General features: G+C 40.5%; 5 protein-coding genes across 13 annotated transcripts in view; 2 read left to right on the top strand and 3 right to left on the bottom strand.

Annotated features, from left to right (window-relative positions):
- The window catches only part of LOC105561445, a 12,783-nt gene extending 4,317 nt beyond the window's left edge, over nt 1-8,466 (top strand). Inside the window, exons 1-5 of one of the 3 annotated variants that reach the window (XM_012011436.1) lie at nt 663-1,102; nt 5,273-5,501; nt 6,272-6,592; nt 6,799-7,038; nt 7,686-8,466. In XM_012011436.1, the coding sequence (XP_011866826.1) occupies nt 5,274-5,501; nt 6,272-6,592; nt 6,799-7,038; nt 7,686-7,907 (1,011 nt within the window). In that variant the 5' untranslated portion in view covers nt 663-1,102; nt 5,273 and the 3' untranslated portion in view covers nt 7,908-8,466. Of the gene's footprint in view, nt 1-662; nt 1,103-5,272; nt 5,502-6,271; nt 6,593-6,798; nt 7,039-7,674 lie in introns of those variants that run through there. The other 2 variants (XM_012011435.1, XM_012011437.1) reach the window with 2 other exon arrangements.
- Nucleotides 8,467-8,577: 111 nt separating this feature from the next.
- Nucleotides 8,578-13,960, bottom strand: LOC105561447 (zinc finger protein 599-like). Of its 2 annotated transcripts, none has more exons than XM_012011438.1 (7): nt 13,870-13,960; nt 12,481-12,749; nt 12,035-12,384; nt 11,248-11,596; nt 10,272-10,439; nt 9,964-10,131; nt 8,578-9,893 (listed from the first exon to the last, which is right to left on the bottom strand). In XM_012011438.1, exons 2-7 carry the CDS (start codon nt 12,728-12,730, stop codon nt 8,941-8,943), a joined length of 2,238 nt encoding a protein of 745 aa, XP_011866828.1. In that variant the 5' UTR covers nt 12,731-12,749; nt 13,870-13,960; the 3' UTR covers nt 8,578-8,940. The 2 variants fall into 2 exon arrangements, with proteins under 2 accessions (XP_011866828.1, XP_011866829.1); XM_012011439.1 differs by having other exon boundaries at nt 13,856-13,929.
- Nucleotides 13,961-14,147: 187 nt separating this feature from the next.
- Nucleotides 14,148-16,477, top strand: LOC105561448 (39S ribosomal protein L39, mitochondrial). Its single transcript, XM_012011440.1, has 3 exons — nt 14,148-14,382; nt 15,024-15,675; nt 16,065-16,477. The coding sequence occupies exons 1-3, from the start codon at nt 14,372-14,374 to the stop codon at nt 16,404-16,406; spliced, it is 1,005 nt and encodes a 334-aa protein (XP_011866830.1). The 5' UTR covers nt 14,148-14,371; the 3' UTR covers nt 16,407-16,477.
- A 79-nt stretch (nt 16,478-16,556) lies between these two features.
- LOC105561472 lies at nt 16,557-20,296 on the bottom strand. Its single transcript, XM_012011478.1, has 7 exons — nt 19,751-20,296; nt 19,234-19,482; nt 19,019-19,114; nt 18,542-18,802; nt 18,340-18,445; nt 18,005-18,199; nt 16,557-17,806 (listed from the first exon to the last, which is right to left on the bottom strand). Exons 1-7 carry the CDS (start codon nt 19,906-19,908, stop codon nt 17,570-17,572), a joined length of 1,302 nt encoding a protein of 433 aa, XP_011866868.1. The 5' UTR covers nt 19,909-20,296; the 3' UTR covers nt 16,557-17,569.
- A 203-nt stretch (nt 20,297-20,499) lies between these two features.
- LOC105561444 (zinc finger protein 699-like) overlaps nt 20,500-25,652 on the bottom strand; it is a 7,766-nt gene continuing 2,613 nt past the window's right edge. For 3 of the 6 annotated variants that reach the window (XM_012011430.1, XM_012011429.1, XM_012011431.1), the window contains exons 2-5: nt 24,799-24,921; nt 22,658-22,937; nt 22,062-22,356; nt 20,500-21,644 (exon numbers count right to left, since the gene is read on the bottom strand). In XM_012011430.1, coding sequence (XP_011866820.1) covers nt 21,111-21,644; nt 22,062-22,356; nt 22,658-22,937; nt 24,799-24,811 — 1,122 coding nt within the window. In that variant the 5' untranslated portion in view covers nt 24,812-24,921 and the 3' untranslated portion in view covers nt 20,500-21,110. The remainder of the gene's footprint in view (nt 21,645-22,061; nt 22,357-22,657; nt 22,938-24,798; nt 24,922-25,652) is intronic. The other 3 variants (XM_012011434.1, XM_012011432.1, XM_012011433.1) reach the window with 3 other exon arrangements.

Raw genomic sequence — 25,652 nt, 5'->3', positions numbered from 1 at the left:
TCTCTCTCTCTCTCTCTCTCTCTCTCTCTCTCTCTCTCTCTCTCTCTCTCTCTCTCTCTCTCTCTCTCTCTCCCCCCTCCTCTCTCTCTCTCTTTCTCTCTCCCCTCCCTCCCTCCCTCCCCCTCCTTTCTCTTTCTCTTTCCACTATCCCTCTTCATTCGTGGTTTTAGTTTGAACAAGCTAACAGGTGAAACTAATTTTAATCGTAAATGTCAATGTACTCAAATCTTAGTTTAATTTAAAAAATTATATATATACAATATAAATATTAATTCAGAATTATTGATTTATAATATATTTTTGCGAAACTAAATGATCAATCTTTATTAGAATAAAATCGACTTTTAATTATCGACAGATGAAATTATTATCTCATTTCTCAGTCACGATTATACGATTTCTTTATTGAAATCGGATTAATTATCACATTTCTCTAAATTAAGATTTAATCGACTTAATGGATTTCGTTAATACCCGTAACATCGCACAACAATCAAATGAAATCGTTATTATTTCGACGAGGAGACGAGATAAGTGACGATGGGGAGCGAATTGAGTGGCGTGTCGCATTTAACGAGGAATTCTGGCAAAAATGGTGCCCGACGGCAGCTATTTGAGATTTCCTTAAGGCAACCGGTCGAGTTATGCGTATTACACTATACAGCCGCCTTTGATAGTTACCGGGCAACTATCTCTTTTTCCATTATGCAATATATTGCTTTCTTTGCGCGGCAGGCGGGAAGTCAGTTGCCGCCGAGGAGAACGCCCTTCTGGTGCACACACGTGAATATGTTATGGGGACTTTGTTATAAAAAGATTATTACGCGCCGTTGCTGGAGATTATATCAATAGTAATAATCGTTCGTGCGATCTGCTTGGCGGAGAAAGTTTTCGAGATTTTCCTAATGACGAAATTGGAGAAACCGATCGAACAAGCAAAAACTATTAGCTGGAATCAACGCCCGGTCGTTAAAACATTGACGATCGGATTTCGAGGGGAGCTGAATCTATATACTTTGTATACGTTTAAACTACGCAAATATAAAAGACGCAGGCCACAATAAAATTCCGTTATTAAAACACAATGAAATTTTTAATGAAGGTAAAACTGGAAATTTTTATGCACTTGTATCCGAATAATTTTATTTATATATTGTTTTTTATAAGTATATCTACATTAAGAGACGGTATTGATAGATCAGAATAAAAACGTCTAATAAAATGGGGTGTGTTTTAATTATTCTTTCAATTTCTTATGCTCTCTACGTAGTTCTTCTAATTTAAAGAGAGCACCTAAAGTGTCTCAATAATTCATAAGGAAAATTTTAATTTAATCGCGTCTACTAGTGGCCATGACCTTGATAAACCGTATAAAATTTACATCTCTCCGTTTCATAATCTTTGGCATCATTCCGACCATTGTGTCGTTTATGGAGATGTGAATTGAACTTCGATGTAATATTATGTCTCATGTGCCTCGTCGAACACGTTACATGCCATTTTTACACACAACTCCTCTCACTTTCACTTTGCTCGGATTTTAACCGGGGGGGCATGGCTGGAAAAACACCGGTACAGGATTTTCATTAAATACGACACGCATACACGTACTCGCGCGCGCGCAAACACACTCTTCAGTGTGCACTAGAAATCACTGGTGCCTTCCCATATGAATTTAGGCACATATTAACAAGTTTATACAAAACCATACATGGAAAATGTGTATGTGTTCTACATGTGTCTACATTCATATGGGAAGACATCGGTGATTCCTAGTGTACAACATACTGTACATGCACAGTTGAAAAATTTGTGTCTTCTTGTTAAAGAAAATGCCAGTTACAATTTTTGTGTTAAATGTTTAACACATTCGTGTGTTAATTTAACATACTGCTCTTGTGTTAATTGACGACAAATGTAAAATTATTACAGTAACTGAAAAGAAATGTTAAAACAACACAATGTGTACTTATTTTTTAATCATAAGATTTATCTGTTAAAATTTACAGAATAAAATGTTGATTTTATTCTATATGACCGTCATTTGACTTATTACATCTGTAAAATAGAAAAATTACATTTTTTAAATTCATTTTGTCATTAAAAATATGTTAATTTTACACAAAATTTAGTTCAAATTCTTTTAAGATTTACATTTATTTTGTGTTTAAATGTTAACAGAGTGTTAGTGTGATTATTTAGCATATCCATATTGTGTTAAATTAACACAAAAATTTGTGTGGGCCGTTTGAGATATGTGATATCTGTTAAATTTAACACAAATTTTTCAACTGTGTACCACTTCTAACAATAAGCAATTTTCGAACGTTGATAGTAAAAGTTTTTCCGAACTAAAACATTGAAGCTTTATCGAAGAGTGCAACTTAATTTTAATGTAAGTGTAGCTCGTACACTTGAAGGTAATTAACAATCATAAAGAAAGAAATGTCTTTCAATCAAATATATTGAAAAGTCAAAAATATTTAATTTGTCCAAGTTGTAGACTTAATAAAAATCCAAATGCACTATGCTTAAGTTGCAAGTTTATGATTATTTCACTATCGTTCACATAACGTTTAATTACGTAATCTGTATCATTTACAGAAAATCATGAAATTACTGTGAACATAAAATTATGAGATCCGAAGTAACGTGACGAGTCGTAATGTCGCGAGAAAATAATCACATTGATAACATAAATTTCTTTAAATGTGTAATTAATACTTTTCAAATGTGTTTAACAAGTATCTTGTAATTTATGCAAGTCAAGAAATGAAAATGTTGCTTGTTCAATCAGTAGGTCTAATTAGTTCAACGAGTCTAATTAGAATTAGACTTGTTGAACAGGAATGATTTATCTACGTAATGATGATTTGCAATCTGTTGATCGTGTGACATTAATCTATAGTGAAGCGAACGACGAGTCCGAGTCCGCAGAAAAATTACGTTATGCAAGTCTTATTACGTGGAAAATGGTGGATTTACCTTTGACCTATATTTTCTTATGTAACTAATAGTGCCCTTTCGATACGCTTACATTGGCTTACTACGATTAGTTCCTCGCGAAATTGTCGTTTCCTTTACAATTGGAAACGTAATTTTATTCGCACGATATCATGAACTTTTATTTTACTTTTAAGATATACATATTATATGTATATTTCGCGATTCTTGAAATGAATGCTGACAAGAAATATCGAATTTACCCTAAAATTCGTCTTGAGGAAAATACACGCGTGACCTTAACTACTATTTCATTAAATATTTGCCAAGTCAAGACTTACGTTACGTCACGAGTACAACAAATCTGTCGCTTTTATTTGCGTTTTTTTTTACGCTTTGCATATTCGAAATTAAACGGAACGTAAATCTTATCTTTTTAACATTTTATATTTTTTTTATCTGTTTTTACCAGCGGACTTTAATCTTAATTAAACTTACTTTTTACCTTCTTCTAATTATTAGGACGAAAAACGTAAAGTAAACCGAGATCGAAGTTAATCCCACATTGGTATGATGAAACGGACACGAGCAATTCTCCTTTTACAATTAAATTATTCTCCAAGATAAGAAAATGTGGACTGAACTCAATTTACGTTTCACGTATACTAGACGATGTGTGTTTGTAAGAAAAAATTGTACATAAAAAATACCGAAAGCGATTTCAAGGCGAAAGGAAACTTGCTCGACGGCCAGGCAGGGATCGGTGGTGAGGTTTGTGAATAGGAGCAACGAGAATCGATCTTGCGAGGAGCAAGCGCGAGGAAAGCGTGTTACTTTCTATGTGTGCAAAACTCGGACGATGGTTTCACGATCGGTTGAAGCCATTTCGGTCATGACGATGACGTGCTCAACGGACTCGAGTGCTTTCCATAATAATTCTCGAACGTGGCATGTGGCATACATGCACCTGGAAAGCTAGTTTCTAATTGCTCCAGCGCTCGAGCTAAGTGACAAGAAAACGAGAGACGATAATAAATGATATCGAGGACTTTTGTTCGCGTCATTGGACGCTTAGCGTTCAACAAGTTTGTAAATTCTCACCTGTTTCGTTGTCAATACATTCGATCTCTCAACTTAGGTTTTTGAAGATTCCATTCCTCTTTCATTTATGTCCTCACATCTTCAAATGTCCCAGTTTAGCTTCTTGAAGTTCGTACGTTTACACGTTCCGCAGTTTCTTCTAAAAGTTCAAAGGGAAAGGTAAAAAAAAACGTGTATCAAATACATAAAAATTGAAATTGTTATCGCACGTCTACTCCGGAAAAAATTATAGTATATAGATTTTAAGATCTCAGGGTTGATGGCATCGATTTTACTTGGATTGGTCGCAACCAAAAGTATGCCTCGACAGAGAAAAAGTACTATTAGATTTTTATCACAGTTTTAATACTCTTAAAGTATTTTATTTATGTTAGTATTTTTAATTTTTAATTGGGTATATTTTATTTTTTTAGCAAGCAAACTACTCCAGATAATTTATTTAGCAATGTCCCTTTTGATATGCTTTAGTTTTAGTTTAATATCAATTTTGTAGCAAGTTTAGACGTGAATGTTCCAGATAAGGCATTTGGTGAGGTTTCTCTTTTTTGTTCACAATTTCTATCGAAATACTAGTGCGTCTCTTGACTTTTAGATTACCGGGGTCTGCGACGAAAGGGAAAACCTTGTCGAAAAGGACTCTCTCGGGCAACGAACCTGGTAGTTTAAACCGAGGTATCGAATTGGATTGTAATCGTACACCGGTGCCATTACAGCGGCAAAAGAACGTTTATTTGAGAAATCGCAACCGTACTTTCTCGCAAATCGACGTCTATTAAATTCGTACGCACGTACGCACGCACGCACGTGTACACGCGAGAGAAAGTGATCTTGGCCATCGATATCCTCAAAATGCAGCCGTTTGTATCGAAAGACCGCGAAATCGAAAGCCGCCGTTTAAACTGTCATTCCAATTCGAAGTGGCGCACGGACGAGATTCGATTGTGGAAATGCATCGGTTCGTGTCATAAATCAGTATAAATCGGTGTTATAAATTATAATAAAGAAAGGCGGCGAGTGGGGAAGTTTCTCTCAAGTTTTTACAGGAGCTAGCGGGATATGATAAAAAAGTCGCAACTAAAAATGTTTATCAAATTAACAAAAACAAATGCAATGTAGAAAGTTCAATATAAAATGGATCTCTCTCGGCAGTCGACCTGCTTAATTACTTATTGTTAGACAAACGTTAACATTTTCTCCGTCGACTGATTTGTTCTTCTGTGTTTTGCAGGATGTATTGGGTGCTTCTAGGGTTGCTCAGTTCCGCTATCGCGGCGCAGAATTCCTACGACTTAGAAACCAGAGCTGTTTCGTTTCCCGGCAAGCCAAGTAGCTTAGGGCCGCTTTACTCGCCCGGCTTAAGTTCCGCCCAAGGATTCCGTGATAACAGTTACGAGGATAACGCGGTGACGCCCACGCCGTCGCCGACGCCAATCTACAGGAGTCCTAATCAACAACCGGTCAGTTGTTAAATCACATACGCTTGTCTACGCCAGTCGTTTTCTGTTTTATTCTTGTCTCAAATTACCAGCTTTTATCCGGGCGTTATCCGGGTTTCTTGTTTTAAAATTCAACTGACGCCTTCGCTAATCATTACGCAATGCTCACATATATACTTCACATTGCGCAACGCTTACTTATATAATAACGTACCAAACTTAAATTATAACAAGGTGTAAGGGTCTATCTAGACAACACCTGCATAGCGCATAAACATATGCCCAAGGAAATGAACCAATCAATTTCTTTATGCAACGAGAAAAGTCTCCTATTATGAGATAGGGGAGTTTCTGCTAAATTAACAGGCATCATCTGTTGGTTCCACCGTGAATTTATGGCCCTTGGAGTAAAATCTGTTTAGTGGAAAATTCATCGTTAGATCGTGTGATCGTTGCGAAAAAAAGATTTGTGATTGAATTTGGACGTTGAAAACCTACTATCTTATATTACAATAGAATCGTATCTCATAATACAGGACACTTTCCTCTATACTTTTGCACCTATGCAAGTTTGCCTGGATAGATCCTAAAGGGGATAAAATCAGGAGGCGAGGCTCAAGGTGCCCAGGTTGCACGGTAGGCGATATTTTCCGCAGGGTCCTAGAGAACTATGCAAAATTTGGTCCATTAAACGGTTTAGGAGTTAATAGGGAACATGTGTACGGACCGATAGATCGGCTCGGCAAGCAGCTCTGTGGATTTGCGAATGTTATATTAAAAATGCTCCACAGTTATATCGCAAGCCAACGGCATCGCCGATAGACACCCGCGATTACACCCAAGCCATCCGCGTTGGTTCTGCACCGCGCGCTTCCGCTCGGGGCGGACAGCCCCAGCAGTTCGGCCCCAATGGACCCACCCAGGAGGAACTCGAAGAGGAGAAGGAGGAGCCCGATCGTCTCAGCCTTCTTCTACCCCAGAGCAGATTCGATTGCGTCAACAAGCAGACTGGCTACTACGCTGACGAGGACCTCAACTGCGAGGTCTTCCACTATTGTCAGGACAACGCCAAGCACTCGTGGATCTGCCCCGAGGGCTTCACTTTCCACCAGGTCGGTGAAGTAACCAGCTATTGCCTTCTCCACTTCATCTCTTATAGTATAATTTTATCTTCAATTCTGATCAACGAAGTGGTCTGTTATCGATTGGTATGTTACAGTTAAATTTGGTTTGCGAAGAAAAATATTCGTCTGCACAACAATTGCTTGTTTAATTGTAACGAGGGCAAAATATATTTAAATTTTTGTCGTTGTATCAGGTACATCTAATCTGCATGCCACCCAGCGGCGACATCAGCTGCAAGAAGAGCTCGCAGTACCATTTCGTCAACGAGTATTTGTATAAGCCGTTGAACCTTCAAGAAGCCGAGACCAAGCCCAACGTCACGTTAAGATACAGCGAGAGGTATTACCCCTCTGATATCTACACGGACGAGAGGGAGGCCGACGATTATCAGATCACTCCTACGCCCGCCCCCGTGCGTCGTCCTGCCCCGCAGGTGTGATCATCATCCTTGAACCATGACGATTAACTCCCATGATCATAATTACAAGTTGTGAATTAGAAGCAGCGTGACTTTAGAATGTGAGATTTTAGTCGACTCCATCCTGTCGAGGAACTTTTACAATTCTACACACTTTGGTAGAGTGTACGATTAAAAGTCAAATTTAAAGTTTCGAACTTTCTTCATAATTTACAATTCGTGCCTTGTAATGTTAAATTTTTACGATTCGGGAGAAATTTGTAATTTTTTTTCCTTTTGTTTGAAATCTTGCATTAACATTTCTGTTGAAACGACAAAATGTTTCGAAATTTCTTCGTAATTTACAATTAGTACCTTGTAATGTTAAATTTTTACAATTCGGGAGAAATTTGCATTTTTTTCCCTTTCGTTTGAAATCTTGCAATACATTTTTTTTAAATGACAAAATGTTTCGAAATTTTCAATTTGTAAAGTTGCAAAACTTTGAGACTTGGAATTCTGCGATTCTATAACTTTTGAACTGTACTAGAGCTTTCATGTCACTCACGAAACGAAAATCTTGTTCGCTGCTTCTACTTACTGATGCCGAGTGTGAGATAAGTTTATACGATTCTCTTTCGATCGACCGTATATTGATACGTTAACGATTAGGTCTTGTACAGATCCTTGTGAGTCCGCAGCCAAATTTGAACAGCATTCCCACGTCGGCCCGTCCGCAGCCCACAGGACTTCCGCAGTATCGTTTCCCGGTGAATCAGGTATTCCGCAGCCCCGAGGAAGTCAACATTCCCCTTCAGCACAGACGGCCGCAGCAGCAACAGCACCACGTTCTCAGACGGTTCCCTCAAGTTCAAGTCCGACCCGATGAAGAGGACTACGAATAGATCCTTAGATCCGCGAATTCTTCAGTTTACTCCAATTATTTCGTCCCTCTAACTTTCTTTAAGTTCTATAAATCAATGATTTAAAAAGTAAGCTATTAAGTCTCTAATACTTGTTTTACAAAATCAACCAAAAACGCGGTATTCGACACGCTCGAGGTTTCTCGTTGATCATTGGTGATTTTTTGTATTGTTATATTTTTCTATACAAGAACTTATAAATAAAAAAAGTAACGAGAAAAACTGCAAAAGGGACGAGTTTATAACGTATATCTTTAAAAGTGTTATTAATATTCGTTTGCATATATAATTAGAACTTTGTTCGTCAAAAGTTTTCTTATCTTGCGCATTCTCATTTTATAAAATCTTCTCTGCAACGTCCGAAATCAATAGTGTTAAGAGACAAGAATAAATCTCGTTAAATTAACGATATGTTAATAATTAGTATGTTCTTTTTTCTAATTAATTAAATGTTAATATAAGGCTGATGAAGAGATAATTTAATTCGCGGTGCAATTATTATGAAAGTAGTTTAATTATTGTAAATAAACCACCATTAATAATTATAAACGATATGCTAAATTTGCCTCTATAAAGTAAACTGACTTTAAGAATTAGCAAGAAAGAGGATGACCAATAAATTGTTAATACATTATTTTTAATTGCATCCACATTTTTTAGAATTTCAGATTTTATTTCTCTCATTCAATTTTCAGTGATTGTATCAAGCGCTACACAATTAGTTACAGTTTTTCTTAATCAGTCTTTGCAATTCCAGTAAAAATTGTAAACCGTATCTATGTATATACATATATTACGATAATTTAAGTCAATATAATTTATATTTAAAAAAGTGAAAAAGATGCAAACTTGTTTCAGTCGTAATTTCATTAGAAATATTTCATATAAAATTTGCTACAAGAGAGAAAAATTTACTGCAAGTTCCATCTGTTTTTTCGCCGCGTATCTCGTACGTTTGCCGTCGAGTTTGCTCCAGTTCTGATTGTAGCACTCGGAGAAGTTGATTTGCGTGAGATCAGCATGGCTTCAGCGTCTCCGCGATTCTGCGTCTCCAGTGCATGTCGCTTTGCTTCTTTTCGCAGCAGTTCTGAGAATCTTTTAGCAGTGTCGTGTGATTCGTTGTATCCAAATTGCTGTTCGCTGAATTTTCGTTCGAACATCCTTCTGACTGCTGTGTAGTATGCTTCTTTATGGTAGAGACACAATTAGATTCTTGGAAAGAAACGGTGTCAGGATCACTGAAATTTCTTCTTTCACGATTCCTTTCATTCTCGTCCCCATTCTGGTTGCTCTTCTCCTCTTCGCATCTCACGAGTCTCTCCTTGTAGACATCAGTTGTGAGATCCCTCCGATCCACTGTCGCTCTTGGAGGAAGTCCAGGTTGCGAGGATGCGGCCGTAGTAAAATTGTCATTTTCTTGCGACGCTGGCTTATTGTTGGAATACGAATTCACCTTGGAGTTCCTGTCCTTAAGGTAACTACGCACAAAGTAATTGTGGCTGCTGGCACTTTGCGGATACAACTTCTCCTCAATCCGACAGTTAAGCTCGACTGCCTCGGCGACCGGAATCGGCTCTGTATACGTGAATATCTTCCTGTCGGTTTTGTCCTCTAGTCGCCTGATATTGATGGGCCCGTTGATCACCGGCACCGCGTTACTCACTTCGCTGGTGGCTCTTATCACAGGCGTGATATTGCCCATGGAGTCGAGCCGCGAGTTAATCTGATCACGAGAGCTCGCGAACGTCACGGCGACCTTGCCGGTGCTCTTTGGCTGTGGCCTCTTCGACTTCTGCCTCGGTCGTTGCAGGCTACTCTTCGCCGAGCAGGCTTGGTCCGCTTCGACGACTGACGTTTTGCGCACCTCGCAACTCAAGTCCTCAGTATGATGGTGCCTGATGTGGCGATTCAGATTGTCCTTACGTCGAAACAGCGTCTGGCAATACTCGCAGGAAAACGGCTTCTCGTCTGGAGAAAGCAATCGAAACTTACAAATTCGAGACTTTACCATCGCGCGAAAACAACGTATTTGACGCACCTGAGTGCACAGTTAAGTGTCGTCGTAATTCGCTCTTCGACAGGAAAACCTTGTTGCAATGAGCGCAAGAGAACGGCCTGTCTTTCCCGTGAGTCCGTTTGTGCCGTATCAACAAAGATCTGTCTTTGAAGCTCTTGTCGCACTGATCGCACCTGTGCGGCCGCTCGCCTGCGGTAACAATCATTCGTTCGTTATTCACTCGCGGACTCTTTTGAAAGATAAATAATTTCATTGTAAATTCACAATTTCTGTTTAAACCCAACTTGCATGGAATTCACGCAAAGAGATAAGATCTTCCCAATACTTACTTGTATGCGTTTGCATATGGCGTTTCAGATTAGTTAATACGCGGAAGGACTTGTCACAGGACTTGCACTTATATATAGCCGTCGCGTTGTGCACGTTCAGGTGATTCTTTAAATCATCCCTCTTGCTATACCGTTTATTGCATTCGGGACACACAAACTGTTTCTCCTCTAAAATATGCAATTACAGTTATGTAAATATATAGGGTTGTCCATCAATTATTATCATCTGAAGTATTACCTTGAATAATTATAGTTTTAAACTTTAGGAATTTTATTTAGGGGTGAGATCATTGATAACGTTCAGCTTTCATTTATCCTCCGTAATAAATGTCTGAAAACCAATAGTTCGAACATATTTTAGGTATTACACTTTGAATGATTTTGTTAAATTTTTCCACTTGACATCACATTCCTTGCAAAGCTATGATAATTTACAAGAATTTATATACACACACAAAAAATAGAGTTTGGTTTGAAAAAAGACTAACACTTTTATCTGAAAAATTCACTTAAAGGAAATGCGTTTCTATCCTCGTTTACCCGCAAACTACATCTATAAAATTAATTTTTCGAAAAAATAATTATTCAAGATAATAGTTCAAGAACGATCATGTGAATCATGTTGCATAATGCACATGTACATTATTCTTTCTCAATAACACTGACTCCTATATCGATTATATATTAATTCGTTAATATTGATAGAGGAAAGTCCCCTATTATGAGCTAGGATTCTAATATGGGATAGCGGGGTTTCCGTTAAATTAATAGGCATCGTCAGTTGATTCCACCGTGAATTTACTGCCCTCGGAGCGAAATCTGTTTGGTGGAAAATTCATTGTTAGATCGTGTAATCATTGCGGAAAGATTTGTAATTGAATTTGGGTGTTGAAAACCTGTTACCTCGTATAAGAAACCTATCTCACAATAGAGGACTTTCCTCTGCTATAATTGGATAACTCTAAAACGCACTTACTGCTGTGAGAAAACATGTGTCTATTGAGCTTATTCTGCTGTGGAAAAGCCTTCTCACAGAGGTTGCATTTGTACGGTTTATACCCTCTATGAACTCTCTCGTGATATTCGAAGTGAGAACGTTTGACGAAGCTCTTGTCGCAAAGGGTACACTGGTAGGGCCTGATGCCTGTTACACAGGCGTCGTGATAGCACTTGCCCTTTTTGTTACGGAAGACCTTACCGCACACATTGCACTTGTACTTTTCCGGGACGCCCGGCACTATCGTTATATGACTACGATTACGACATTTGACGTTTTTGCTCTTCTCCACGACCTCCTCGTTGACTCCCGCCTTTGCCTGGTCGTCCTGTAAAGGGACACAAATGTATACTCCATCCGGTTTGCGTAGCGAACAATTGTCATTTTGTTTCACAAATAATTTTCCAGTCCAATTTTCAATTTATGCAACACTGGTAACTTATGATCTTTGTAGCAATATAATAATGAAATGTGTAATTTTAAGTATAAAGGAAAGTCCCGTATTATGAGATGAGCTCCTAATATATTGTAAGATAGCAGGGTTTTCACTAAATTAATAGGCATCGTCCATTGGTTTCATCGTTAATTTATTGCCCTTGGAGGTGAAATCTGTTTGGTGGAAAATTTATTGTTAGATCGTGTAATCGTAGGGAATATTAAGATTTGTGATTAAATTTCGATGTTGAAAACCTGCTATCTCGTATTAGAAGCCTATCTCATGATAGAGGACTTTCCTCCCTACTAAAAAAATTAGATCGGTATCTACATTTTTTACACGTGGCTTCTGCGGATTCTTCGAGTCTCGATCATTGTCATTCCTCAAGTGGTTTTCAATGTTCAACGCTACGTTGTAAGGCTCTATCCTTGGAATGTACACTTTGCTGGAATCGTCATTAGCGGCCGCGTCGTTCGTCGCGGATCCATAGGTCTCCTCGTTGGTGTCAAAAGCGGCATTCTCATAGGCCTTCGACGATCCGCACTTAGCAGGGCTCGAGTCCGAGCGATTTTCCTTGGATTTGGAATCCTTGTTGATGACCAATTCTAACGGCAGCACAATCTCTTCGCTCGGCGACTTTCGCGCGTCATTCAGCTCCCCGTTCGTGATGCGTGGCTCCCCTGCGTCGACATAATTTTTATCGCAAGAGGAATACAATTATTCAAGTTCGAATTGGTGAAGAATGTAGATAAGGACGAAACTCGAAAGCTATTTACCTGAATAATCCTTAACATCTTTTCTTTGAACGCAGCGCTTAGCTTGGCAGACTTTACACCCATGCTCCTCGTACAGCAGGCACATTCGGCACTTTGCGTGGCCACAGCTGTCTTTCACGAGCCTCGAAAACGACGTGTTCGTCAGCTGCCCGCAGTTTGGACACTTCTCGCTCGTCGCGGCGCACCTTCCGAATTCCTTGAGGAATATCATACCTCGTTTCTCCGCGCCATATATACATTCAGGACTCATAATCCTTGCCTAAATAAATCTGAAACAGAGATACAGTTGTTAGACCAAGGCAGAAAGAACTGCGGATTGCATACGGGAACTGATATATTCGACTTATTGCCAGCGCGTCGGCAGAAATACAGCAAAATCTGTTAGCACAACTGGACCTTCTCGGCTTCTGCCGATAATCTGTCGACAGCAGAATGTTTTACAGACTCTAAGCTCGTTTCCTGACAGTATGCCCGTTCGATGCGTTCTGTCTTTAGCTGTGCACCTAACTACGATAATACGCTAACATTACCCGGACAGCCAAGCCTGCAGAGAACAGATTTCAGGAAACTCTGTTTCCAAATGTTGTCGACAGAAGGACTACAGATCTGATATATCACATGACGTTGGCAGAACATCAACAGGAATATAACAAAGCTCGATAACGTGTTTAGACAGCGGATTGGCGGCAAAAATTGAGCAGATCCTGTTCGCGCAACAAACCGAGCCGAGTCTGCCGACACAATTTCTCGGCAGATTGGTAACGAAACGGAGCCAAACTCTGTCGTTTAGTAGCGTAACGTTCCCGAACTAGATGGACACGCGGTACGACACTTTCTCGTAAGAAGAAAACCGCGCGCGGTAATATAAATCGACACATCCACATGAGATTCCTTGGGCATCTCTTTGAAGTGCTGAAACGAGCTGTCTTGCGCTCTTGTCTACGAGTGCGTAGAGATCTTAAAGGACTACTGACACATCTCACGATGAGATTCCTTGGACATCTTTTTGAAGTGCTGAAACGAGCTGTCTTGCGCTCCTGTCTACGAGTGCGTAGAGATCTCAAAGGACCACTTACTTTGACCTTCGTAACGAAAGGAACAGAAATGGTAAAAAGTATACATTAAACGGCGGATCCTGCACAGTTTTTGCCACCAATCTGCTGAAATGTTCTGATGAAATCCGTTGCCAGGTCTGCCTACAATCTGCCGTCGTTTTGCTCACGGGATTATGCTAGCTGTGGCTTGAATCACTGAAACATTGAACTCATACTCCTAGCCAAGTGCCAGGTGGTGCCAGGCTAGCTGGCATCTCGTTTCCGTGCATCGCTTGAGCATACCGGCTATCCGGGTAATAATTAATAACGAACGGACGTACGTTCGTTTACGTACTTTGCCTCCACTTCATCTCTTCCTCCTTCAGAGCCGCCGCTGCGTGTACAAAATTAAAACTGTCGCGTCTTCCCGTTCGTTGACGGCCCCCGTGGCGCCTGCCTCCTCTCGCCAAGGACAATACACGGCGTAAAAAAAATACCGCCAGTGCCCCTTTAATCGCCGCCATAGATGTGACAAACACGCGAGGTTGTTTTTCTCCTGGGATCTCGCGACGTCCCCCTATTTTGTCTCCCGCGGCGTCAGAAATGGCGGCGACGTGAGCGGTCTAGCAGGTCTAGGTAGTCACATGTCCGTGGCTTTTGTACCCGCCGGAGGTGCGGACGCACGTTTTGTTGTCTGGCAATTATAATCTCTAGAAGTTGGGACTTCAATTGAAGAACACGCTGCGGTCACTGTCGCGCGCGTCAACGGGATCGTTTAAATGGTTTCCAAATAAGCGAACGCGCACGTCAGGCTGCCCGAGGTCCACGCGAGTCCAACCTGCGGTCCTAACCTCAACATGTTCCACGGGTATCGTGCTCTTGTTCAATTTTATTACGAACGTTTCAGATAATCTAGTAATCTCCCCGACGTCTCAATTTTTAACTGGAAATATCCCAGTATTCGCAGTCGCGCTAGAAGAGATTTTAATAAATAACAAACATCTTGCATCTTTACGTTTTAAATCTTGGTCTCGAAGTAACCCAGTCAGCAAAATGTTAGCGGGTTGGCAGCAGACTCGTCGAAACCATAGCCCTCTGTGTCCGCATTTGGCTTTTGTCTTGGCAGTGGAGTCCGCAAGGGCCTGAGCAGAATAGCTGTCTTGTATTCTTAAGTCACCAGACAGGCTGATGGCAGAGAACAATCCGTAAACGCTTAAGACTGTCTCAATCGTGAAAGGCTATTGTATACGACTTAAGTTTCTCTCTGCCTTGCCCTACGACTGGGACAGTCTTAAGCGTTTACGGATTGTTCTCTGCCATCAGCCTTATTGTGCGTTAGGGCCCGAGCAGAATGGCTGTCTTGTGCTTTTAAGACACAAGACAGTTATTGTGCGTTGCCTCAAGACAAAGGCTTAAAACATAAAACACTGCCTTAAGGCTGTCTTAAGAGTATAAGACACTACTTTACCAGTGCAGCAATAGAAAACAAGTCCTGTATTTATCGTGCAGGTGCAAGAGATTCTGTGCAAGTGGCCTGAGGCTACCTGCACAGGTGGCCTTTACAAGGTACGCCGGTACGCTGTCCAAGGCGGAGGCGAGGAAGCTGAGGAGCCAGCTCTTCGACCAGGAGAAGCGACGGCAACGATCGGAGCTGGGCAGGATCGGGAAGATAGAGGTGAAGTACAGGTCGCTGGAGGACGAGGTTGTGATGGCGATGAATCGGGGCATCTCTACGCCGTACGACTGCGCCAGACACATCTCCGAGGGCGTCGCCAAGATGTCCGCCCTCGCGATGGTGAACGGCCAGGCCTGGGACATGCACAGGCCGTTGACGGACGACTGCGAGCTGCGGATGGTGACTATGCAGAGCCCGTCGATACGCGCGGTCAACCCCGCCTTCTGGCGGACTTGCTCGTTGATCCTGGGCGCCGTGGCGGACAGCGCGTTCAAGGACGACGTAAGCGTGCACTTGCACAGCTTCCCCGTACCGATGATCCACTCCGGCAGCTTCATCTACGACGTGTTCGTCGATCGTCCGGACTGGCGGCCGACCGACTCCGAATTGCGCGCCATGTCCGCGCTGTTTGTCAAACTGTCGAATCGCGAGCTGCTCCTGGAAAGATTGACGGTGCCGTGCAGCGTTGCGCTGGACATGTTTCAGGTAGAGTCCGGGATGAGATCGGCAATTGGCGAAACGTGCGACGCTTTTAAGTAAATTTGAAACTTACGTGTATCACGTTTGTGCATTTACGTTAATGCTGGGACAATTATTTCTATAACGTTACGTCCGATTCTAAATTTACAAGATTGAACAGACCTTTTTCTACAAATTTGCTGTAACTCGAAGATGCAGAAACATTTTAGAAAAATTGAGGGTTTTATAAGAGAATTTAATTTCTTTAACACTTGTTAATATTCTGGTCGATTGTGTCACGGGATTACTCGAAAAGGATGTTTTATAAAATTGGACTGTCGAATGTTGTTGCACAAAACTCGAATACTACGTTTCAGAACTACTTGCGAAGGGTGTGATCGTATCTCTGTTTTCAGGACAATCCTTTCAAATCTCAGCAGATACCCAATATCGCCAAGAACAGCGACAATGATAGGATAACGTTGTATCGTCTGGGAGACCATGTGGATATCAGCAAAGGCCCCATGGTGGGTAACAGCGGCTTGGTAGGACGCGTCACTGTGTCGGCAGTGCATAGACTCACGGGCGAACACGTGGATGGTCTGTATCGTTTCCAGGGCATCGCCCTGCCTAAAGGTATTTTGCTTAATCATTTCGCCTACGGTATCCTGGAGAAACGCGCCAAGAAATTGAACACTGCCATGTGGCAGCCTCTAGTGGAGGACGAAGCGGTCAGTGTAACGGCGTCCGCGAATTAAAGACACTCAGATTGCTATTTAAAAAAAGTACTCGTGTAAATAAATGCATCTTTCAGTCGTGTGATTTTAAATGTATCATTCTTTTACGTTTGTGTAGATTAAGGCTCCTATTCCTTAACCGCGGCTACTTTCTTATATTATTAGATTATGTCAGAAGCGAGAAATTGCGTAAATTTTTGCCGTGCGATTAAGTTTTTCTACCATTTTTATTTTATAAATTATTGACGGCGGGGTTGGAGAACTTGAGCGTTTGAATAAAATGTACGGACCGTTTTATTTCGTCTTCAGTTATACAACAATAGTAATGGATCTAATCGGTTAATATTATTGTACATTAGATGTAAGAATATATATAATTCAACGACATTGCAAACGGTTTTTCCGAGAGCCACGCACCTCCCAGGTAAGGATATTCGGCAGTCTGTTGGTCTTGGACACCGCGCATTTTGTACTCAATTTCAGGTACAATTCCTCACGCGAGTTCGTACTGTAGCCTTCAAGAGTGTCAGTTTTCAGATTCATTTTCGCTGCTAGCGGCGCCAGTTCTGGCGAACATCTAAGTGACCGATAAAATCACGATTGATAAACAGTTTCTGTATTAAATTCGACTTTCATTGGCGCTCGAGAAGCCACTCGTTGAGCTCTAATTTTGCTGTATTATTTTACATAATATTGTGTACGGTGATTATCTATACTATTATTATAAAGAGAGAGAGTTTGTAGCCTGGTTTCTTTGTTCGCTATCATAAAAATATCTATCGAAAATTAATTTAAATCGGGGCCATCGGTGTGTGTTAATATTTGCACAATCCCCAGTTGTGCTAAGATGATAATATATTGTATAAATCCCGAGAGACTATAAAAATATCAGTTTGAATTAAATCGAGAAAATGGTTTCCGAGAAGATGGCGAACAAAGAAACCATAAGGAAATTATAATATCATCGAACGTAAAAGAGTTAAGTTGCAATAGTATCTCAAACATTTCATCTTGCTACACGAGGAGAGAGAAGACTTTACTCTCAAGAACCTGATAGAAATAGTTTCGTTTCGAGTAGCTTTGGGACAGCTTGATAGCTTGAGGAAAGATAAAAAAAGTTTGCAAATAAACTGTCCACAGGGAGAAATTGGAAAGTTTTCGCAACTTTGTCAACTACTGTAATCTTAATTCTTGTTGAATTGCCTTAATTGGACTCCAATGACTAGATCGAAGCAAGACCTGTTGGTTTCCTCTTCAAGACCCTCGCCTGTGTTCCCCGCATTACTGGCCCTCGGGTACTTGAATCTATTCTCGTAAGCGTACTTGCTCATGTTACCGTAGTAAAAGAACTGTCCCCCATACTCGCCGTATCCCGAATACGTGGAGGCCGGCGGCAGTCTTCGAGACGGTAACTGTGGCACCTGGAGATGCGAGAGATCTCAATTGGCGGAAAAAATATGCGTTTTTTTTAATTGCGTATCGACTAAACGAGTTTTCGACAAGTTAATAGGCGTTGTCTGTGTAACAACAAATATTCTGACAGTCTGTAAAGTCTCTCGCTTTCGACAGATCTTTGCTGTCTGGACAACCGTTCGGCAATTGCATTAAGTTTTACGAACCATCGCGCGAAGAATGAGCTTGCGCTCGTAGTGCAACTTTTGAAACAGATGTCTGTTGTAACTGCTGACCAGTCGGCGTAATCTCAGATACATGTATCGCTGTTTGTCCCGCCAGCAGTACTCGTAGCTTGAATTAGGCACCGGCAAGCACGCGAACCATGTGCGTCTTAGGACGTATTCGAGATGCATGCTGACCTGGAAGAGACGAACTTGTGAGTCTTGTGTGTATAACGCGACATCTTTTTTTTTGTTAGTTTTAAACAATTTTCGTTAGACATTCAAAGCTCGTATCTCGAGTTTATCGAATGTCCTCTTGAAGAATACTGATCCTTTACCATGGGGTTGTCTGTTCTCGACGAGATCCTGAACGATAGCACCTGCCGACCCTCCTCCAAACAGTCCAGCACGTCGACGATCTTACATCCCGAGATCAGCGCAGATCTATTGACGATTTTTGATTCATTAAGCGATCGGTAATAAATGGTCGTAAAATTCCACGGTTATCCCGATGGGATGGCGATAGGAAAGAGGCGTTACTCATTTAGTTTGCGCTCAGTGGTCCTCTCGAAGTGGTCCATGAAATTCTCGCAACTGCGCGTGAAGATCTGCAGATCGCTGTAGCTGAAGGCATGCGATCCGCGACACGGATTAAAGGCCGTCTGCAGCAGGTAATTGAGATTATCGAGGATCCTACCGCCGTAGAAGCACGAGACGGGTAAACGCGACCTTTTCAACGTGAATAAAATAAGCAAGGGAGTATTGATCCTTTTTTCATATATACAGTATATTAACATCTTTCTTAAAATTAATAGCTAGTTAAACGTAAAATATATTTTAAATTGTTAACTTTCAGACGTTTAAAAAAAAATATTTAGATTATATTAGAGAAGATATGGCATTCAGCGCAGACATTACAGAAAATACAAATAGGTAGAGGAAAGTCCCCTGTTATGAGATAGCGGGGGTTTCTGTTAAATCAATAGGCATCTGTTGATTCCACCATGAATTTATTGCCCTTGGGGCGAAATTGGTTTAGTGAAAAATTCACCGTTAGTTTGTGTAATCGTTGCGAAAACAGATTTGTGATTGAATTTGGGAGTTGAAAGCCTGCTATCTCGTAAAGCGTTCAAGTCTGATGACAGATTTAAATAAGACTAATCCAATAATCTTGTTAGAATCTAACATATATCTGTGCAATGTTTATATTTTTATCGTTACTATGCTACTGCTAGAGAAGATTTGATGCTGAGGAATTTAGAAACCTTGGATGGGTGTACCGCCACGTGACTGCCTTCAGCACCCGATATTGGGACCGAATCAGTTCCAGCGCGTTGAAAATTTTGTTGCACTCTAGTAATTCTGTGTCAGTCTTTACGTTGCTCATGAGGTCTTCCATACGCTTTATTGCAATCTCGAGCTTGGTGCCAGCCACTAGAAACTCACTGTTCAATACCGTGGCAGCTATGTCAGAGCAACGTCTGTTTAAGAAGGAACAAGGAAGATATAAGAAAGTGGATTGCTTGGATTCTACACTTGTGGGGAATATAAATCTTTAGACTAAAGAGAGCTAAAGAGCTTGAGAAAGAGAGAGAAGAGAGATTTCGAAACGTCCAATGATTAAACAACACACGACACTAGTTTTTCGTTTATACATATTCAGATAATTGTAAACGCAGATGATTCTGGTAGGATTCTCTCACAAATTTTAAAACAGCCTTTCTGTATGCAAGAGCGGCAGGGATCTACCTGGAGACTAAACGAACGATGCGAGCTACATTGTGCAACGGTAGCATTTTCAGGATGATGCAGAGGATTTCCGGCGGTAAAGTATCCAACGTGCATTCCTTGCGTCCTTCTGGGCTCTGTCTGCATCGTGATGACACTCTTCGGCGTTTCGCGCCCATTTGGCTCCTTTTAGGCTCAATCTTGCTCTTCGCTCGCGAGTCGCGAGCAATTACAATCGATCACGATCAATCATGAAGATCGTGTGCGTTTTCGCATATCGATCACGATCGGTGGGATTTTTTTCGATTATGAGACAGGAATTCTCAGAAATTTTGCATGAATCTTTAGAGAAACGAGAACTCTCTAATTTGCGCGAAACAACGGAGTTCTATATCATAATTTTATTACTGCGACGATAGCTTCAGCCTGGAGACAAGCGAGAAGCTGTGATCGAAATAGAATACATACATCTTCCTGCATAATACAAAAATATGCAAGTACAAATTTGTTTTTCAAAAACTCTTGAAAAGTATTAATATAAATTTCTATATCTATTTACAATTTCCTAGTAAAATTCTCATTGCCGCATCAATAGTCTTAAATTACTTTTTCTTTAATTAATTGTCTCTTGAAATTTTCGTAGGAACGTCTTAATATTATTTTCACAATCTGTGAAAAGATGATTAGTATAATTCTACATTTGTCTTTTAATCTTATATCTACGACAAATACAGATGTAAAGGAATAAAGTAAATATACAAGATAACTTTTCTGGCTTAAGATTTATTTTTTTTATATATATATTTCTTGTAAAGTATAGAATAATAAATTGAATATAATCAGCATAATGTTCACATGGTTTTGATTTGTCAATTATTAAAGTCAATTAAATTCTTGTCATCCAACTTGAAAAAGTTTACTTGGACATATTACTTTCTGGTCATTGAGATACTGGAATCATGAGAACATAAATTATATATAGATTTATTAAGGCCTCAAAAATTCTAATCCAAAAGAAGGAACTAAATATTTAAATATAAAAGATATAAAAAATTTCTTACATTTAAAGTAAGTAAAATTCCAACTAATTAAAATTTTTAACTGTCAAGAAATTCAAATTGTTGAGGATCCCATTTCTCAAGCAACCAAAATTCTAAGGATCCAAAGGACCCGAGTTTTCAAGTAAAAGTTTCAAGGGTTTCGTCCTTCTAAATAATCAAAGTTCCAAGAGCCAGGATATCAAAGGCCCAAAGTTCCAAGGATGCAACGTTTAAAAAAAATCTGGATCCCGTCGATCCGAAAGTTCTCAAGGAATCAAACTCTTAGTTGAACATGAAGGATCCGTAGTAATCTTTCTAGACGACAAAGGCCTCTCCGATTCTTATGCGCCAAAATTTACCGGCATTAATAATGTGAATTTGGCCTGATCAATGTTTGTCTCTTCGGCCGCGCAGGGTCCAATGCTATCTAACAAACTTTGTATCGCGCTCTGATTACTCGGATGCTTTCTCTTGGTATGTTCGCGACGGTGCTTGAGCTCTTTGAACGTTTTACCGCACTGTTCGCAGGCGTACGGCCTGGCGGCTTCGTGAGAGCGCACATGACCCTCGTAGTGGCTCTTTCTGACGAATTTCTTACCACATTGACCGCAATCAAACTGAAAGCGGCCTTCGTGGGCGGCCACGTGTGAGCTCAGAGTCCATTTTGTTTTGAAAGTCTTTGAACAGTAGTCGCACCTTATCTTCGAGTCATTCTTATCTGCCCTTCGAGGATCCTTCTTCAACAACAGCATCTCCTCCAGAAGGAAGTCGTCCTCAGCCGAATTTTTCGTTGCTGAAGTCTTATTCGCCATCACTTGATTCTGCAGAGTATTTCTGTGCTCCTCGTGTTTCGAGTGGCTGTTCTTTGACGATGTCTAAACAAATAATACCACAATTACTTACACGCACATTGGGAAACATATAACAAATGTGCTATACAAAATTAATGTCTCGCTCAAAATTGTGACTTATTTCAATTCTCTTTCTACTACTTCAAACATGTACAAAAAGTAATAGAAGAAAGTTTCATTATGAGATAGAATCCTAATATGTTGATTCCACCATGAATTTATCGCCTTCGGAGCGAAATCTGTTTAGTGGCAAATTCATTGTTATATTGCGTAATCGTTGCGAAAAAAGATTTGAATTTGGGCGGTGAAAACCTGCTTTCTCATCTTAGAAACCTATCTGATAATAGAAGGCTCTCCTCTATATGTATTGTTCCAGTGATGTGCTCCCCGAGATCGAGATGCGAGAGTTTAAAAATTAGGAAAATATCGAACGAAACGTACTTTGCCATGTGATGCCAGATGAGCTTTCAGCTTATTCTCATCGTTGTACCTCTTCTTACATCGCGGGCAGGGATATCCGCCCTTGTCCTCTGTGCCGCGCAGAAGAGCGCCTTGTAGAGTCGCGTCGCTCGTCGTGTTTTCAATATCGACTTTCTGCTGGTCAGCTGGCTGCAGCTTTTCCTTGCGCATCGTGTGCCGGGCTATGTGCCGCTTCAAGTCGTGCGCCCTGGAGAACGCACGACCATATCGCGCGCACGTGGGAAAGGGACAGCCTTTCGTTCTGTCGTTCCTCGGGCTGGGAGAAGAAAGAATGTACTTGAGTTCCCTGATCCTAAATTCTTCTTCTTAAATATCGCAACATCGTTCAGTAGCAATCACTCGTTAGTTAATTGAAAGAAAAAATTGACATTTAACAAGATATAATTTTTAGCTAAGAAACTGAGAATCTCTCACTGAGTCAACGAGATATCCTTGCGCCGGAAATAAAATTCTATCCGATTCGACAATGTATGCATGTCTCATCCGCAGATCGTATCGAGAGAATCTTAGGAACTCGTGGGGAAAGAATTTCTGGAAGATCTCACTGTTTCCCGTACCTCCGAGTGGGATTGGCAGCCGGGACTGGTCGTTTCGCGTCCTTGCCGCAATCCTTGCAACTCTTGACTTTCTGACTCTCGACTTTCTGACTAGCCATTGTGGTCAGCTGCGCTGATAACGGTATCACGATGGAAATGGTTTCGTTGGACCCCGGCGTGACGATAGGCCCAACGTGGATGGCTGGCGGCGTCGCTAATGATATACCACTTTCGTTGTTCCTACTCATGGCGATCTTATCAACAACCAAGTCCTTAGGAAGCCTATTTACTAAGCTAGAATCTACACAATATGTTACAATTATTAATACAGAAAGCTGGCGTTTGAATTAACTAGAATCTTTCTATTGCGATAAATACTATTGTTATTGACGTTATTGCGTATGGATTCATAATCATGAATGTTAATTTCGCAGACGAGTATCAGGCGTCATCGTAACTTCCTAATTAAATTATGAAACACGGCTGATTCAATTAGTGGAATGTGCGCGTAAAATGATAAAGAAAACATGTATTTGCAACGCAGAATGTTTAAAGCTTGCCCTGGTAGCGCAATACATTAGCGCAATATTGGGAAATAGTGTAAATCTAGTATTCCCAATATTGTAAGATAAACGCCTTCTCTTATTTAACCAACAGGTCTATCTAGCAATATTGGTTTAATATCAATATTAGACCACTATTCTCACTTAAGGCCTGCGTCCGCGATGCCACAACTTGGTCCAAGTTCTTGTTTTAAGAAATGTGTAGCTAATCAACTCGCAGCTGTTCCATAAAAGCTGCAAGTTGATTGGCTACACGTTTCTCGGAGCTAGAACTTGGACCAAGTTCTAGCATCGTGGACACAGGCCTTTGTTACGTTGTTAAATATTGGCCAATGCACTTCCAATATAACCCTGGCGAAAATTTTAAGTGAGAGATGATGTTTATATTTATTTATGAAGAGTTTTGTCGATAGTTGCATTGTTTATGAAGAGTTTTATTGACGGTTACGCCGTTTGGAAGTACGCTGCAAACGCCTGGTTAATTCTTTACTGACAATAACACAACTCCATGTTTAAGTTCACATCTCACAGACAATTCGAAAAATGCTTTTAATCTCGAATAAAACGTTGACTCAACATTTAAACAAACTTCTTACAAACATATTGTTTTCGCCAGGGTATAAGCCAACGGCACGCGATACTATTTTTCCTACTGGATTGCTTACGAGAGCCAATCAGAGTTTTAACTCTGCAGCCTCAGTAGGAAAAATAGTACCGTGTGCCGTTGGCTTGAGTCTAATATTATATGTAATTATTATATTATCGTGCAATATTTATATTTATTCCACGGCCAATGCATTTCCAATATAATCAACGTTGGACCAATGCTTAGCCAATGCGCTGTGCTACTAGGGTGAATCGAGGGGTAAACCGCTGACCAAAATCATGTATGTACACCAATGCCTACTAATGCCCAGCGGGCGTTACTTCATCTTATTATTTTATTTTATCTTTATATTATCGCAGCAAGGCCTAATGCCCCAAAAAATGCCCAGTAAAGGCCTGTGTCCACGATGCTCGAACTTGGTCCAAGTTCTAGTCCCGAGAAACGAATAGCCAATCGACTTGCAGCTTTTATGGAATAGCTGCAAGTTGATTAGCTGTATACATGCCTCAGTGGTCGAATTGGTGAGACGCCCGCCTAGAGTGTAGGGAGGTCCAGGCTGAAACCCTGGCTGAAGTAATAATTTTCGCAATAAATCTGTATATTATTAAAAATGCCAGATATGGTTGAGAAAACACTGACGTTGTCAATTACTGCCGGCGACATCGAAGAATATTCTTATTAGTTGACTAGCTGTACATTTCTCGGAACTAGAACTCGGACCGAGCATCGCGGACACAGGCCTTAACGCCGCGAATCTGCCCCCAGCGGTTTACCCCTCGCTTGGACTATAATTTAGATACAATTGCAAATCAATCGGTGCTTATAATTTCATTGCTATCGAGTGAGATATGCGCTACCGTCTGTCTGCAAAATACACAGTTGTTACGGTAAAAGCATGAAATTGCGTTTACCAAAGATTTTAGGGAAGAGTAAAAAAAATGAGTGCACCTACTATTATATTAACAGTAAACGTATGTTAACAAAGTACTTACTGAAACGCCTCATGGCGCTTAACGTAAACTGCGTGTCTCGTTAAACAAATGTCCCGCTAACTGAACCGCGCAACTTGATCTCATATCACTGAGACAAAGGAACAAAAATGCAGTTCATAATATCTGAAATAAATATTACACTCAATATTGCTGCAAGCGTGAAGAAATGCTTATCGCGAGGGCGAATGGGAAGTTCATCCGGGATATCAACCGAGCGTTAAGCAGAATGTAGCCTGTTAATTGTCGTTCGCGTGCACCCTCGCTAAACCAGCGTGGGGAGTGTTGCAAATAAAAATACCAATCGTATCGATACGTCGCAACCCAAGTGGCACAAGTTAATCACAAAAACGTTGAAATGACGAATTTTACGTCACAAAATGATCGACATCAGGATTTTTACTTTGCAATGACCGTTTTATAATATTCGCGATGTGTATAATAATATATTATTGCAGACTACATGGTCAATCATGTATCACGTTTATCTTACGTTAATTCAATTTATTTTTTAATGTATAATATTTAATTAACTTTGCTGTGTAAAACAAGATCATTTTCACAGAATTTTGACGTCTTTTAACGACGTCACAAATAGGTGGCTCTCGGCGGGCTATTTTGACGTCACCATGATGCATAGAAAAATTATCGGAAAATGATGTCATCCTCATGTTTTCGTGACTAATTTCTACCTCCCCAGGGAGAAGAAAAAGTCAGGGTGATGTCAGTTTGATGTCATATTGACCAAATTTGTGTCGAATTTTGGCCAATTTGATGCCATATTGCCCAAAATTTACCACAAATTTGGTCAATATAACATCAAATTGACACCATCTTGACTTTTTGTCCTCCTTGGG

This window comes from Vollenhovia emeryi, unplaced genomic scaffold, assembly GCF_000949405.1.
Source record: "Vollenhovia emeryi isolate VEMERY1.0 unplaced genomic scaffold, V.emery_V1.0 DF939207.1, whole genome shotgun sequence".
In the NCBI taxonomy this organism is placed as follows: domain Eukaryota; kingdom Metazoa; phylum Arthropoda; class Insecta; order Hymenoptera; family Formicidae; genus Vollenhovia; species Vollenhovia emeryi.
This window is presented reverse-complemented; position numbering and strand designations above follow the sequence as displayed.